General features: G+C 40.3%; 1 protein-coding gene across 1 annotated transcript in view; it reads left to right on the plus strand.

Moving 5' to 3' along the window:
- CATSPERB (catsper channel auxiliary subunit beta) overlaps positions 1 to 14,937 on the plus strand; it is a 160,321-nt gene extending 145,384 nt beyond the window's left edge. Inside the window, exons 23-27 of the mRNA XM_011949408.1 lie at positions 3,780 to 3,890; positions 5,842 to 5,977; positions 7,712 to 7,812; positions 8,532 to 8,606; positions 14,588 to 14,937. Of these exons, the coding sequence (XP_011804798.1) occupies positions 3,780 to 3,890; positions 5,842 to 5,977; positions 7,712 to 7,812; positions 8,532 to 8,606; positions 14,588 to 14,791 (627 nt within the window). The 3' untranslated portion in view covers positions 14,792 to 14,937. The remainder of the gene's footprint in view (positions 1 to 3,779; positions 3,891 to 5,841; positions 5,978 to 7,711; positions 7,813 to 8,531; positions 8,607 to 14,587) is intronic.
- The last annotated feature ends 211 nt before the right edge of the window (positions 14,938 to 15,148 follow it).

A 15,148-nucleotide genomic window follows, 5' to 3' on the forward strand; every position in this document is an offset into this window, starting at 1 on the left:
TACTCCAGCCTGGGCGACAGAGTAAGACTCCATCTCAAAAAATAAATAAATAAATAAAACAGGTGAATTTATAATTAGCTATAGGACTCTAACAGTTGCACTTAAATGCAGGTTTTCTGATGACTTTGGAAATTGTGACATTGGAATAAAGGAACTTTCAGAACTCTGATGGAGAGCTGAAATGTTCATGACTATCAAACAGAACAGGAGTTAACCGAATTAATTGAACCAATAGAAAACAGAAGTAATCTTTTTGACTTTTTGCTTAAAATGTTGCTGATACTTTTTTTGTTTTTCAGAGTTAAGAAAACATTTCTTTTAAGCTATTTACAGCTTTTAACAATTGAGTAAAGTATACTTTGTGAACAAAATGTGGAACCTAATTGTTTCCCTTTACCTGATTTGTCTAGAATTTGGAAAATATTTGTGAGTATGCTTAATTTATGGCAATATAGTTATTTGCATAAGTGCAGTAAGAATCAGTTTTCTTTTGCAATAGGACACAACTGGAGAAACTGGTTATTTTACCAAGGCTTTGACTGGAATGATGTGCTTTTCTTTAAGGAATCAAACTTGACTTATGGAGCCAATAAAGCCCTTGGGAAATTGGCCTCATAGTTTGTGTACACAGTCCCTGTACAGAGTTTCTGACCTGTCCTTAGTAAAGAATGTCACTTTCTGACAGGCACAGAAGCCCCAGGTTTATCTTGGATCCTCAAGAGGAGAGGAAATTCACCAAACTCATAGATATTTGATGGCACAAATCCATGGCTGGGCTCGGCTTTAAAAAAGTCTTATCTGGATCACGTGTGGTGGCTCATGCCTGTAATCCCAGCACTTTAGGAGGCTGAGGCGAGTGGATCACAAAGTCAGGAGATCGAGACCATCCTGGCTAACACGGTGAAACCCCGTCTCTACTAAAAAATAAAAATAAAAATAAATAAATTAAACATAAATAAATAAATAAGTCTTATCTGATTCCTCCTATGGAACAAAGTTCCATCAAAGCCAAGTTAAAAGCCTATGTAAAAAATAATTATTCTTGCTGCACTATATATAAATAATTAAGCCAAGTGTAATAAAGCATACCAGTCATACCATGATTTGTCTTTAGTAAAACTGAGAAACTGGAGAGAGAAAAATTATGTTTCTAAACTACAGTAGATCTGTTGTTAGATCCTAGTCTTGCCCAATGTTTTTTTCAATTTTTATTATTTTCTATATTTTGGACCAAATTCTAATTTTTCCTGACTACAAGTCTTCAAAATAATGTTTTCAATTGTTTTCCTTCTTTTTTTCCCCATTTTTCTTAATTTGGAGACACTGAAAACTAAGCTGTGCTTTCTTAAAACCCTGCAAACTGAAGCCAGACAACTTAAACTTCAGAAGAAAATAACTACAACCTATTTACATACATAAGCCACTTTCATACCTGCCTACTAATGTATGGACCTCAGAGTAATGTGGCCTATATTGATTTTTTCCAGGACTGTTCTTTTTTTTTTTTATTGTTGTTTTTTTCTCCCTTCCTTCCCCCTATTTTCTCTTCACAAGACATGAGACTTCACAACCTGCTAAAAATGAGCTTTTGGGACCTCACCGTTGTATTAGTTCATTTTCATGCTGCTGATAAAGACATACCCAAGACTGGGCAATTTACAAAATAAAGAGGTTTAATTGGACTTACAGTTCCACAAGGGTGGGGAGGCCTCAGAATCATGGCAGAGTTCAAAAGGCACTTCTTACATGGCAGCAGCAAGAGAAAATGAGGAGGAAGCAAAAGTGAAAACTCCTGATAAAACCATCAGATCTTGTAAGAGTTATTCACTATCATGAGAATAGCATGGGAAAGACCAGCCCCCGTGATTCAATGACATCCCCCTGGGTCCCTCCCGCAACACATGGGAATTCTGCGAGATGCAATTCAAGTTGAGATTTGGGTGGGAACACAGCCAACCATATCACTCTGCCCCTGACCCCTCCAAATCTCATGTCCTCACATTTCAAAACCAATCATCCCCTCCCAACAGTCCCCTAAAGTCTTAACTCATTTCAGCATTAACCCGAAAGTCCACATTACAAAGTCTCATGTGAGACAAGGCAAGTCCCTTCCACATATGAGCCTGTAAAATCAAAACAAACTAATTACTTCCTAGATACGATGGGGTTACATATATTGGGTAAATACAGCCATTCCAAATGGGAGAAATTTGCCAAAACCAAGGGGTTATAGGACCCATGCAAGTCCAAAATCCAGCAGGGCAGTCAAATTTTAAAGATCTAAAATGATCTCCTTTGACTCCAGGTCATGTTGATGCAAGAGGATGGTTCCCATGGTCTTGGGCAGCTCCACCCCTGTGGCTTTGCAGGGTACAGCCTCCCTTCTGGCTGCTTTCATGGGCTGATGTTGAGTGTCTGCGGCTTTTCCAGGCACACGGTGCAAGGTGTCAGTGGATTTACCATTCTGGGGCCTGGAGGACGTTGGCTCTCTTCTCACAGCTCCATTAGGCAGTACCCCAGTAGGGACTCTGTGTGGGGGCTCCCACCCCACATTTCCCTTCTGCACTGCCCTAGTAGAGGTTCTCCATGAGGGCCCCACCCCTGCAGAAAACTTTTGCCTGGGCATCCAGGCGTTTCCATACATCTAAAATCTAGGCAGAGGTTCCCAAACCTCAATTCTTGACTTCTGTGCACCCACACAGCATCAATACCATGTGGAAGCTGCCAAGGCTTGGGGCTTCCACCCTCTGAAGCTACAGCCTGAGCTGTACGTTGGCCCCTTTCCGCCATAGCTGGAGCCCCTGGGACACAGGGCACCAAGCGCCTAGGCTACACACAGCATGGGAACCCTGTGCCTGGCCCACAAAACCACTTTTTCCTCCTGAGCCTCTGGGCCTGTGATGGAAGGGGCTGCCATGAAGGTCTCTGACATGGTCTGGAGACATTTTCCCCAAAGTCTTGAGGATTAACAGTAGGCTCCTTACTACTCGCAAATTTATGCAACTGGCTTGAATTTCTCCCCAGAAAATGGGTTTTTCTTTTCTGTCACATAGTCAGGATAGACTCTGTACCAAAAAAATTTTGTTTCAATCAGCCAAGTGTGGTGATGTGTGCCTGTAGTCCCAACTATAATACTAGGGAGGATGAGATGGGAGGATTGCTTGAGTCCAGGAGTTCAAAACTGCAGTGAGCTATGATTGAGCCCCTGCAGTAAAGCCTGGGCAACAGAGCAAGACATTATCTCTAAAAATAATAATAATAATAATAATAATAAAATAAATTAATGGTAAGAGAGATCAAGTATAAATGAATGACAAATGGGCAGATAGAGTGGAGATTTAAAATATCAATGTATGCTATGAAGAAAGACAAGTATGAAATAGTAGGTTTGGAGAGTGTGCAGCCCCACGTCATCAAGGCCACTCATTTTAGGTCTCCGTCTGGATCCCTGCAATGGCAGGGGCCAAGAGTAGTTAGTTTGGTAGTCCTGGGATGCAGAATTCAGAATGACACAGCCTTTCTAGGTCTCATGCAACTGCACGAGGTAAACCGGCAAGTGGCTGAGTAATACTCAGGTTCAAATTACCACACAAGGGGGCAATTAAAATTCAGAAACACTGTGCTTCTATTCTTGCTTTATTATTAATGAATTGCTTTCCCCTTTTAACTTCTCAGGAATTTTGCTTACTTAGGGAATAAATATTTATTAGATATTTATCAGTTTGCAGAAATCCTGCAACACAGAAAAACAAGTCAACATCTGTTACTTCTATTTGCAGAAAACTGGTAAATTCAAACAGTGTGCTAATGTTTCCAATCGGGAGGAGTGTAACTGCACAAAGAATCAGAAGTTTTCATATGCTGTTGCTTTCTCAGATTGCAGGGAAAAAGTAAGATCATTTTTAATTACCTGAAGATAGGATACTTTCTTATCAACAAGATTTTGAAATGTGCCTTTGGGTTAAACATGAAAACTAAGACATATAAATAATATCTTATTACGATGCAGAGCTAAATATGACACTGAGCTAGAAAGATCCAGATTTAAATGTCCCTTGCAAGTTAATGAACCTCATTGGTAAAATAAAACAGTAATACCTGCACTACCTTGTCCATTCCACAGCATTGTATAAAGACACACACTCGCCCACACCCAAACACACCCCTATGTATACGAAAGCAACTTGTAGTCTGTGAAACACTATACCAGGTTATAGTAAATATTGATTCATTTAAAACAACTTTGAGTATCTTGTATCAGGTTCTTGGAACATAGAAGGCAAAGTCATTGTAATCAAGCTCAGCCTGCTGACAGTCACAAATGAAAGACGGTATAATATGTTGGTTAAGAGAAGGCTTCTGTGTCAAATAATATTTTATTCTGTTAGTATCAAAGTTTGCATTAGAAGAGTAAAATACACAGTTGGGGCCAGGTGCAGTGGCTCACACCTGTAATCCCAGCACTTTGGGAGGCTGAGGCAGGTGGATCACCTGAAGTCAGGAGTTCGAAACCAGTCTGACCAATGTGGTGAAACCCAATCTCTACTAAAAATACAAAATTTAGCCGGGCATGGTGGCGTGCACCTGTAGTACCAGCTACTCAGGAGGCTAAGACAGGAGAATTGCTTGAACCTGGGAGGCAGAGGTTGCAGTAAGCAGAGATCGCACCACTGCACTCCAGCCTGGGTGACAGAGCAAGATTCCATTTCAAAAAAAAGAAAAAAACAAATATGCAGTTGGTATATATTTCAACAGATCAATTTCAAAGGCCTTGTAAGACTGTATATTGAGAAACTGTTATTACACAGACTACACGTATATAAAATTACATATAAGACATCTAGAGACTATATATGATACATATTTTATATATGTACATATATGTATATACACACACACACACACAATATGTTGGCATAGAGTCAGCATTCTGTAAATTATCATTATTTTATTTTTGTTTTTACTTTTTTTGAGACCGAGTCTCGCTCTGTCGCCCAGGCCAGAGTGCAATGGCGCGATCTCAGCTCACTGCAACCTCCGCCTCCCAGGTTTAAGTGATTCTCCTGCCTGAGCCTCTCAAGTAGCTGGGACTACAGGCACCCACCACTATGCCCAGGTAATTTTTGTAGATTTTAGTAGAGATGGGGTTTCACCATGTTGGCCAGACTGTTCTCAAACTCCTGACCTCAAGTGATCTGCCTACCTCAGCCTCCCAAAGTGTTGGGATTACAAGCGTGAGCCATTGTGTCTGGCCAGCATTCTGTAAATTATGAGGGCTGTTTTTATATACCCCCTTGCTGAACTAAAATAATGTTTTGTGAGCACTTACTATCTACTAAACGCTACTCTAAGCCTTCTCCGAGATTTGTCTCATTTAATTCGAGCCACAGAGAAGTCAGGCAATTTGCCAAAGATCACATTGTTAACATGCTTTGGGGCTGGATTTAAGCTCTGACGCCAGAGCCAAGTTTACAGATTGTGCCTGAAAGACTGACTGGCTGGAAAAGTGGCAAAAGGAGGGTGAGCGATCTATGCATGGCTTTCTGGGATATGATTTAGCCAAAAAAAAGTTTGAGTGACATCATAGTAAATTCCTGTGAAAAGGGCCTATAGAAGTAATGAGTTTTGTTACCACAAAACTGCCTTTGTATAGACTGCCTTTGGAGTTCACATTGATTCTGCTCTAAGACATTTTCATGACTGAAAAGGCAGAAACCCCTTACAAGCACATTTCATTGAACAGCCAAACTATTGGCAATATATCTTTCCGTTTTTTACCAGGAAATGAAGTGACTATTGACTTTTCCAAGTTTACATTCATTCTTGGAATTTGTATTTTAGGTTCCTTGCTTTAAGTTTCCAATTACACAATATCCAGTTTCTTTGGAAATTATCAACGAGGATGGACGTGTCCCATTGGAATCTCCATATCTGGTTACTGTGACTGAAGTGAACATGAGGCAAAACTGGAAACTGAGTAGGGTTTGCTTTCATCTGTAATTATTTTATCTTATAAGTAATATTGTTACTGGTTTACAAAGATCAATGGTTTTCAAACCTGTTCACACAAAAGAGAGCCAGGAGTTCTTGCAAATGGATTTGGATCAGTTGGCATATTGCTGTTTACTTCTGTTTCCCACTGATTTCATCATCACTTCCAGTGGCCTGGATTCTATGGTAAAAGCATTTTTGAATAATTTACACTGCAAAAAAAATGGAAAGTCATTTTGTGGATTAATAGCAACAGTGGGGCCGGGCGCGGTGGCTCACGCCTGTAATCCCAGCACTTTGGGAGGCCGAGGCAGGCGGATCATGAGGTCAGGAGATCAAGACCATCCTGGCTAACACGCCCATCTCTACTAAAAATACAAAAAATTAGCCAGGTGTGGTGGCGGGCGCCTGTAGTCCCAGCTACTCGGGAGGCTGAGGCAGGAGAATGGCGTGAACTCGGGAGGCAGAGCTTGCAGTGAGCTGAGAACGTGCCACTGCACTCCAGCCTGGGTGACACAGCAAGACTCTGTCTCAAAAAAAAAAAAAAAAGAAATTGCAACAGTGACTGATTGAATTTGTGCTGCATGCTGGTCTGGCATCTCCTTTCCCTGCTGATTCAGTGTGACAGAGGGGGTTGTAAAAGGTGTGGCCAGATAATCATTAGGATCTATCTTCTAATTCTTAAAGGTTTTATGGTAAAATAATTGAAAAGATGCAGATATATTTTAAATAAGATGTTTACCCCTATTCACTTTACCTCAAATATGTAACTTTTTGTTGCACATTTTGTGTTCACGTATGAATACTCTAAGGAGATAGGTAGGTAGGTAGAAATAATTAACTAAACAAATTTTGGTGGACCATTAATATGTTACTAAATATCTGGGCATTTGGTATTCAGTGAGTCTTACTCTGGCCAACATATATGCATTTTTGAAATGAAAAATCCAGCAAAATAAAGTTACTAAATATTTTGCATTAACTGACATCCCCATTTTCTGTGGTGTACTGGAAACTGTTCTTACCAGTTTTGGAGTCCTGATCATTAAATATTAAAACATTTTACAAGCTGGGTGTTAAACCATTGGTAGCTTGAAATTAGCCATGGTGAGAGTATTTACACTATGGAAATTGGAAATTACAATCACAGCTGTTTCTTTTCATTTAGATTCTGTGTACCTTTATACCCCTGCAACGTCTAACCCCTACACTACCTGTCTAGTTTTAGAAAGGATGACAAGAAAGGCAGGAAAATCGTCAAGTAATCCCATTGTAAAATTTTACTGCCACCTTATTATAAATCGTTTACCTACCACTAAGGAGGTCCTGAGATGACCTTACTGCCAAAAACACGAAGCACGTGCAGGTCAGGACTGATCCTGAGCATGGGGCTGGAAGGAAAAGGTCAGCGTGAAGGTGATCAGAAGTCTTGAACTTCTTGAGGATGCCCTCAAAGGCAATGTGAGATATTGGGCCTCAATCCCCTAAATACATCGCCTACAAAGTCAAGCAGAACTAAAAGTATGGGATAACTTGGTCATGTTATGGAGTGAGATCTTTCATTGTACCTTAATGTGCCTAACAAATTTTATATTAGTAATTGCAAATGAAATAGTAATAGTAAATTAAAAGTAATGGCAAAAACAGCAATTACCTTTGCACCAACCTAATACAAAATGAGAAAATAAGTGTGCTTAAAATATGTTTTATGTATTTTTAGAACACACTGTGCCAGAAAAGATTAAAAAAATGAAAAAATTAGTAGAACCAATGATTGGTGCTGCAGTGTATAATCCTTCAGGTCTCAACTTAAGCATAAAGGTAATGATGGCATTGTTGTTTTTACTGTGTTGAGTTTAGATAAAACATGTATGTCTAAACTAAGATTGGTTTTAATTAGAAAGTATAGGTAACCAGGAATGGTGGGAATAACACCTTTAAAGTATATACCTTTAAAGTATATGAAGAGGGTTTATTTTTTTCTCTATTTCCCTTGGTGTTATTATTTCCAAAGTTTTGAGCAGATAGGCAAGACATATTATTTAGCAAAGTGGAGAAGAAAGAGTGTTTCCGAAGGTGAGAGGGAAGAAATGGGCTCAGTATTATTCACCTGGATATGCACAGGGAACGTGTCTTCTGGTTCCAGCTGCCCATAAAAATACATGAAGTTGGTATAATACAGATAATTGTGAAAACCAATCAGAATTAGGGAACATGCTGAAACCACAAATACGAGATTAGTCCAAAGTATTTATCAAGGCCAGATTTAGTTTTTGTCTCCTCATTCTAAAACAAACAAACAAACAAAAAACAAAAAACAAAAAAAACCCCAGTATCAACTATTGAATCCCTCCACTTCAATCCATCTTTTTATTTTTTTATTTTGATACATGATGTGTATGTCCGAGAGCCTTGGAAGAGGATGGGAATCTTTTCATGCAGCATCTATAGGAACAGTGGCCCCAGGGTATATTTTTATTAATACTTAAAGGAATGTACATGTTGATGCTGCTAACAACTGGGTGTGCTTTTTTCCACAGGGCTCTGAACTTTTCCACTTTAGAGTGACCGTCATTTCAGGAGTCACTTTTTGTAACTTAATTGAAGAATTTCAGGTAAAATGAAGGGGTGATAGCTGGGGAAAAAACATGACAAAACCAATTCAAGAGACATTGAAGAGAAAAAATTGGCAGAATTGTTGTGATGGACGAGGCTTAAAGACAGGGGATCCTGAAGGGTAGCAGTGACACTGTCAGTAGTTATGAAGCCAGGGTGCGTGATGGGTGCCGGGACTGACTGATGCTGGCAGAATTTTAATAATACATATAATAATATGTGGCTGTCTTTGTTTTTGTTCCTTCTCCACCTTCCTTGTTGAGCCCAGTTTTCTGACTTTTAATGCTCTTCCTCTCACCCCTACTCCAAAGAACATATTTCTGTAACTTTTAGTTTCTAGTCTGATTATCCTCCTTATGGCTGTTTGAACTGTAATCATTGTCTTAAATATATCAAAGGCTTTCAAGATCCAGAGAAATTGGAAACTAGAATCAGTCTTTCCCAAATCATCCCATGAAAGCAACAACTCATTTTTGCTTATTCACATAATGACATCTGTTGCCTATGAGGCATGGGATGGAATAAGGATTTGATAAAAATCAATTAATGAGTCATTTTCAAATGCTGATGTTACATTAACATTCTCTCTCTTTGTCTCTCTCTCTCTCTCTCTCTCTCTCCTGTTCTGACCCAGCTCTAAGGCCAGCCCCAGTAATGGCTCTGCACTACTACAGTGGTGGGTGGCCATTGCAGCAGTGTAAATCTCTAAAACCCTGAGAGAAAAATTCAACCCACTAGGTAAAGAAACTAGGAAAAGCAGCATCTGTTACATAAGGAGTGTGAAGGAAAATCCCTGTTATTTTTTTCTCTCTTTTCTCATCTCTTTGGCTCAAGAGCAGCCCTGGTTGTGGGGAACAGCACAATAGCACAGAGGGCTAAAATTCTCGTAGAAGCTCAGCTTTCTTTCCAGAGAACGAAGGAAAGGACCTCTAAGAGTGGAAAGCATGGGGGGACATCTCTATGAGAAGAGGGCTGGAGAAAGGGAGTCCTGATTCTTCATAGAAACTAGCACCAGGAAGAAGCTGCATATGAGCAGGGCACACCTAAAGAAAATAGCAAAGGCTTTGAAATAAAACTACAAAGTAAGCATCCTCTAGTTTCTGAGCAGCTCCTGAGTGGCACAAGTACCAACCAGGAAGACACAAATAGCATAGCAACAGCTTGGAAAACTGAACTGACACCGAAACCACCACCCACAGAAGGTGAGGCATAACTTGTGAACTGAACTCAAACAGTGTGATTGATTGCTAAAAATGAACAATAGATAATCAGCATTTTCCAGATAACTTTTAAACAAGAACCAGAGTCTCCCAACATAACATCAAAAATGTCCAGGATACAATCTGATACTCTTCACCATATTTACCAGGATACAATCTGATGTTACTCACCATTATTCACCAGGATACAATCTGATATTATTCACCATATCAAGAACCAAGACAATATAATCAATTCTGAAGAGAAAAGACATCAACAAAGGACCACAAATGCAATTATCAAATATTCTCACTTTTGAAATAAGTAGAAAGTGATAGATTATCAGCAGAGATCTAGAAGCTACTTAAAAAGGACAAAATGGAAATTTTAGAACTAAAAGCTATAGTATCTAAATTTTTAAACTATCAAAAGGACTCAATTGCTGAATGGATATGGAACAAGAAAAAAATCAGTGAACTTGAAAGCAGGTCAGTGGAAACCCAACCTGAAGAAAAAGTATTTTAAGAAGAAGATCTTGCTTCAGGGATCTGTGTGACAGTATCAGAAGGTCTAACACTTATGTCATCAGAGTCCATGAAGAAGAGGAGAAAGAGACTGGTATGGGGAAAAAAATCCCAGCACTTTGGGAGGCCAAGGTGGGTGGATCGCTTGAGCTCAGGAATTTAAGACCAACTGAGCAACATGGCAAGGCCCTGTCTACAAATACAAAAAAATTAGCCAGGCATGGAGGCACACACCTGTAGTTCCAGCTACTCTGGAGGCCAAGGTGGGAGGGTTGCTTCAGCCTGGGAGGTCGAGGCTGCAGTGAGCTGAGATCATGCCACTGCACTCCAGTCTGGGTGACAGAATGAGACCCTGTCTCAAAAAAAAAAAAAAGAAGAAGAAAGGAAAGAAAGAAAGACTGAAAAGCCTCAAGTTTGGTGAAGACTTAAATTTACATATTCAAGAAGCTTAATGAGCCCTAAACAAGATAGAGAAAACCATGCCCGAACACATCATAATCAACTACCAAAAATCAAGATGATAAAATATTGAAAGTGGTCAGAGAAAAATCACACTGTATACAAGGGTACAGTTTAAATGACTGCTGATTTCTCAACAGAAACCACAGAGGCAAAAGAAAGTTATACAACATCTTTAAAGTGTTGGGGGTGAGGGTTGGGTGGGGAGGAAGGATTGTCAATCCAGAATTCTCTACCTACTGAACATATCCTTCAGGAATAAACAATCAAGACTTTTTCAAATGAAAGAAAACTAAGAGAATCCATTGTCAGGAGAACTTCTCTTTTGAAAATGCTTAAAGAAGTTCTTCAAGCAGAAGAAATGTGATAACAGCAGGAAACTTGAAGCTTCAGGAATGGAGGAAGAACAAAAATGGATAAAAGAAAGATAGGCAGTGACTGCACCATTAATAAAGGAAAAGAATTGTTAAGAAAATATAGAGAAAGTGTATAAAGGTTCTTGGGACTGTCAGAACCTGCTTTTGAAAGTACCCTGAAATAGGCTGGGTGTGGTGGCTCACACCTGTAATCCCAACACTTTGGGAGGTCGACGCAGGTGGATCACTTGAGCTCAGGACCAGCCTGGACAACATGGTGAAACCCCATTTCTATTAAAAATACAAAAATTAGCCAGGTGTGGTAGTGCATGCCTGTAATCCCAGTTACTCGGGAGGCTGAGGCAAGAGAATTGCTTGAACCCAGGAGACGGGATTGCAGTGAGCCAAGATTGCACCACTGCACTTCATCCAGCCTGGGTGACAGAGTGAGACTGTGTCTCAAAAAAAAAAAAAAAGAAAAGAAAAAAGAAAGTACCCTGAAATAGCCAGACCTGGTGACACGTGACTGCAACCCCAGCTATTTGGGAGGCCAAGGGAGGATCCTCTGAGGTCAGGGGTTTGAGGCCTCAGTCCAGTATGAACGTGTCAGTGAATAACTACTGCACTCCAGGTTGGTAACATAGCAAAGCTCCGTCAAGGAAAGAAAGGGGAGGAGAAAGGAGAATCCTGAAAGAATGAAATGCAACCCATAAGCTTGGATTTTCTTTCACCCGAAATACATTATGGGGGTAACTGGAAAAAAAGAAAAACAAAGGAGTAAGACCTGTAATTACGTTATAGTATTGTCTTCATGTTAATTTCTTGACTTTGATCATTGTACCCTGATTATTTAAGTGAATTTTTGTGCTTAAAAATACAAATTACTTTAGGAGTAAATAGACATTGTATCTAAAACAGACTCATAATTCTGAGGTTTAACCTTTTTTAGAAATGGTGTGGAATATTTGGATGGTTGAAGAAGATTAGAAGGGAAACATTTGAAGAAAAAGTATATTTCAGAACTTTAGAGGTAGCAATTTAGATGGAGAATACAGAATTCAGAGGTGATAAACGTTTCTCATCTTAGACATATAATAAATGGCTTAAATAACCAAGTGAAATTTTTTTTTTTTTTTTTTGAGACAGAGTCTTGCTCTGTCGCCCAGGCTGGAGTGCGGTGGCGCGATCTCGGCTCACTGCAAGCTCCGCCATTCTTGGGTTCATGCCATTCTCCTGCCTCAGCCTCCCAAGTAGCTGGGACTATAAGCACCCGCCACCACGCCTGGCTAATTTTTTTGTATTTTTAGTAGAGATGGAGTTTCACCATGTTAACCAGGATGGTCTTGATCTCCTGACCTTATGATCTGCCTGCCTTGGCTTCCCAAAGTGCTGGGATTACAGACATGAGCCACCGCACCCAGCCACAAGTGAAATTTTTACATCATCTGGTGGAGTGACTGCAATTTCATTAGGTAGAAATGGATAAGGAAGGCATTCTGTATGGAGAGATCAGGTATAGATATGGGAAAGTGATTCAGGATTTTTCTTGGCCACTTTACCAACCGGGGACCTCCACAGCTGGTGACACCCTCTACCTGGGCCTTGCTCAGCCCTGAGCCTGCTGCTGGAGGCATCCTGCCCACTTGTCCCACCTGTGTTGTAGCTTGTACCCATGTTCTTGTCCTGCATTCAAGTATAATGAGGATACACTGACAATTGAAGAGTGAGGAGGGCAGAGAATAATTTTATTGAGTGATGGAACAGCTCTCAGCAGAGAGGGGACATAGCGGGTGGTCCCTCACCCCTGCAGTCAGGTGGTTTCTTTGCCAGTGTGGCTGAGTCTGGGGCCTTTATGGGCTCAGAATAGGGGAGAGCATGCTGATTGGTTTATGAGTATGCAAAGAAAGGTTAAAGCAAAGTCACCACTCAAAGGTGGGCACAGCAGTGTAGAAAACCAATTAGGAAGGATAGGTATATGTAAAACAGGTGAAGGGTGGGATCAGTCAGAGGAAAGCATGCCAAACAGAAACACAGGTTCTGAATTCGGTATGTGGATTTACCTGGGACTGCCTTCAGCTTGAAGGTCAGGTTTCACCAGGGACCCGCCCTATCTGCCTAGGCATTTGACTGCCTCCTATCACTGTCAAAAACATAAAGTTTGCTTTTTGAATAGCTCAAATCCATTTGGCTAGAATATAAGGCTATTTAGAAGAAAACCAGGTAGCTTAGGGTCCAGTCGTGGAAAGCTTTGAATGTCAGAGTGAAAGCTTTAGAGCATTCCTGTCAGCATTCCTGTCAACAATGAAAAGCTATTAAACATTTTTTGGAAAAAGGTGTTTATACACAGACTGGTGTTTTATACAAAGATAAATCTGGCAATGTTAGGATGTCAACATGGACTGGTGGCCTGGGAAGAAGGCTACTAGAGTGGCCTATTTATGAAAAATGGCACAATAAGCACAGTGGCAGTACTGAAAGAATGGAAAGAATGAATTTGAGGGGAATTTCAGAGAATTTGTAGCATGGAGGGACTGTTTCTAAGAAATCAGCTACCTCCTTGGGTCACTGGGAGGATGGCTGTACCTTTAACTTGAGCTAGGCCTTAAAGCAGCCCGTTATCCTTTTTCTTGTCCTTTGCACTTTCCACATTCCCTACTGTCCTAGTTCCACTCATCAGCATGTTATTCTCCCACAAAAGATGATCTGGCTTCCTGCTTCACAAAGGAAACATAAGCCTGGGCTTGAACCCCCTACTCTCTTTATGCCCCACTTCTATATTTAACATACAATGACCCCACCCTTGCCCCACATCTCAGAGAAAAAGACATCACTGTCCCTCTCTGTCAATAATCCTATCTCTCCTCCAGAAATTTACTTGCTTCTGTTAATTAGCTATTCATGCAGATGAAACATTTTGAATACATAAAAAGTTTCCTATACTGGCAGCACCTACAAAGAGGATTTTCTAAAGAGGTGGTAGCTTGAAAGAGCACAGACATAGGCCTCTACCTGGAATGTTCCTTTATCTCCTTCTCTTCTGTGAACCCACTTATTCGTCACGATCCAGCTCAGAAAGCGCATTCCCTGACTGCCCTAGGCAGGTAGGCATTCCCTCTTCCCCGTTCCCAGAGCTCTTTGCCCATTCCTCTGTGACTGAACAGAGAATGTTCTGCTGTGTAAGCATTTTATCTGCCTCCTTCCACCGTTAAAGACAGGGTAAAGGCATAGGATAATACATGGACTTCTTAGCCCCTATTTATTGTAGGCAAATTGTTACTTGTTCAATTGTCAAGAGACTGTTTCCAAGATTTGTGGATGCTGAATGTCTTTGTAACTCTGGGCAGCATTTTGCTCTCCGATTAATTGTGGGGACCATAAAATTTTCAGTGTTTTGCATTGCTAAATTCAGAAAGCTTAAAGACTTTGCTTTTTCTGTTGCAGATTTATGTTGATGAGGCACCACTGCCATTCCCAGGACACACGCTTATTGCCGTGGCAACAGCAGTAGTGCTAGGGGGATTAATTTTTATGGCATGTATGTTTCAACTGCATGGCATCCATCCGTGGAGGACATTCCAAAGCTGGATTAGAAGAAAACAAGCGAAGTTTTCAAGTATCACTCTCAGTGAGCTGATTCATAGATGAAAGTCTGAAGAGTGAACACATGGTCATCATAATTTCTCTTTATTTTCTAGTTTTATCATACAATTCCAAGAACAATATACTTAAATGTTAAATATGCAAGCTACATAAAATCCTACAGAATTGTCATTATAATTCAAATTGCTACTTGTCAATATATTCACCATTCCCTTTTCTTATTTTGAATACATAGAAAATGTCTTATGCCAGGGCTTATGTTGAAGATTTTCCTTGAGGTTTTTAGCAAAGTATAAAATGATAACCAACTCGACATGGAACAGGTGTTCTGTGTAGTTCACCTCTTAGTGCCTGGAGTCCATTCTGTGGGGTCAGAAGCCCTGAGCTCTGGTCCTTCCAGAT

The sequence above is a fragment of the Colobus angolensis genome, unplaced genomic scaffold (genome assembly GCF_000951035.1).
Source record: "Colobus angolensis palliatus isolate OR3802 unplaced genomic scaffold, Cang.pa_1.0 Scaffold3, whole genome shotgun sequence".
NCBI lineage: Eukaryota > Metazoa > Chordata > Mammalia > Primates > Cercopithecidae > Colobus > Colobus angolensis.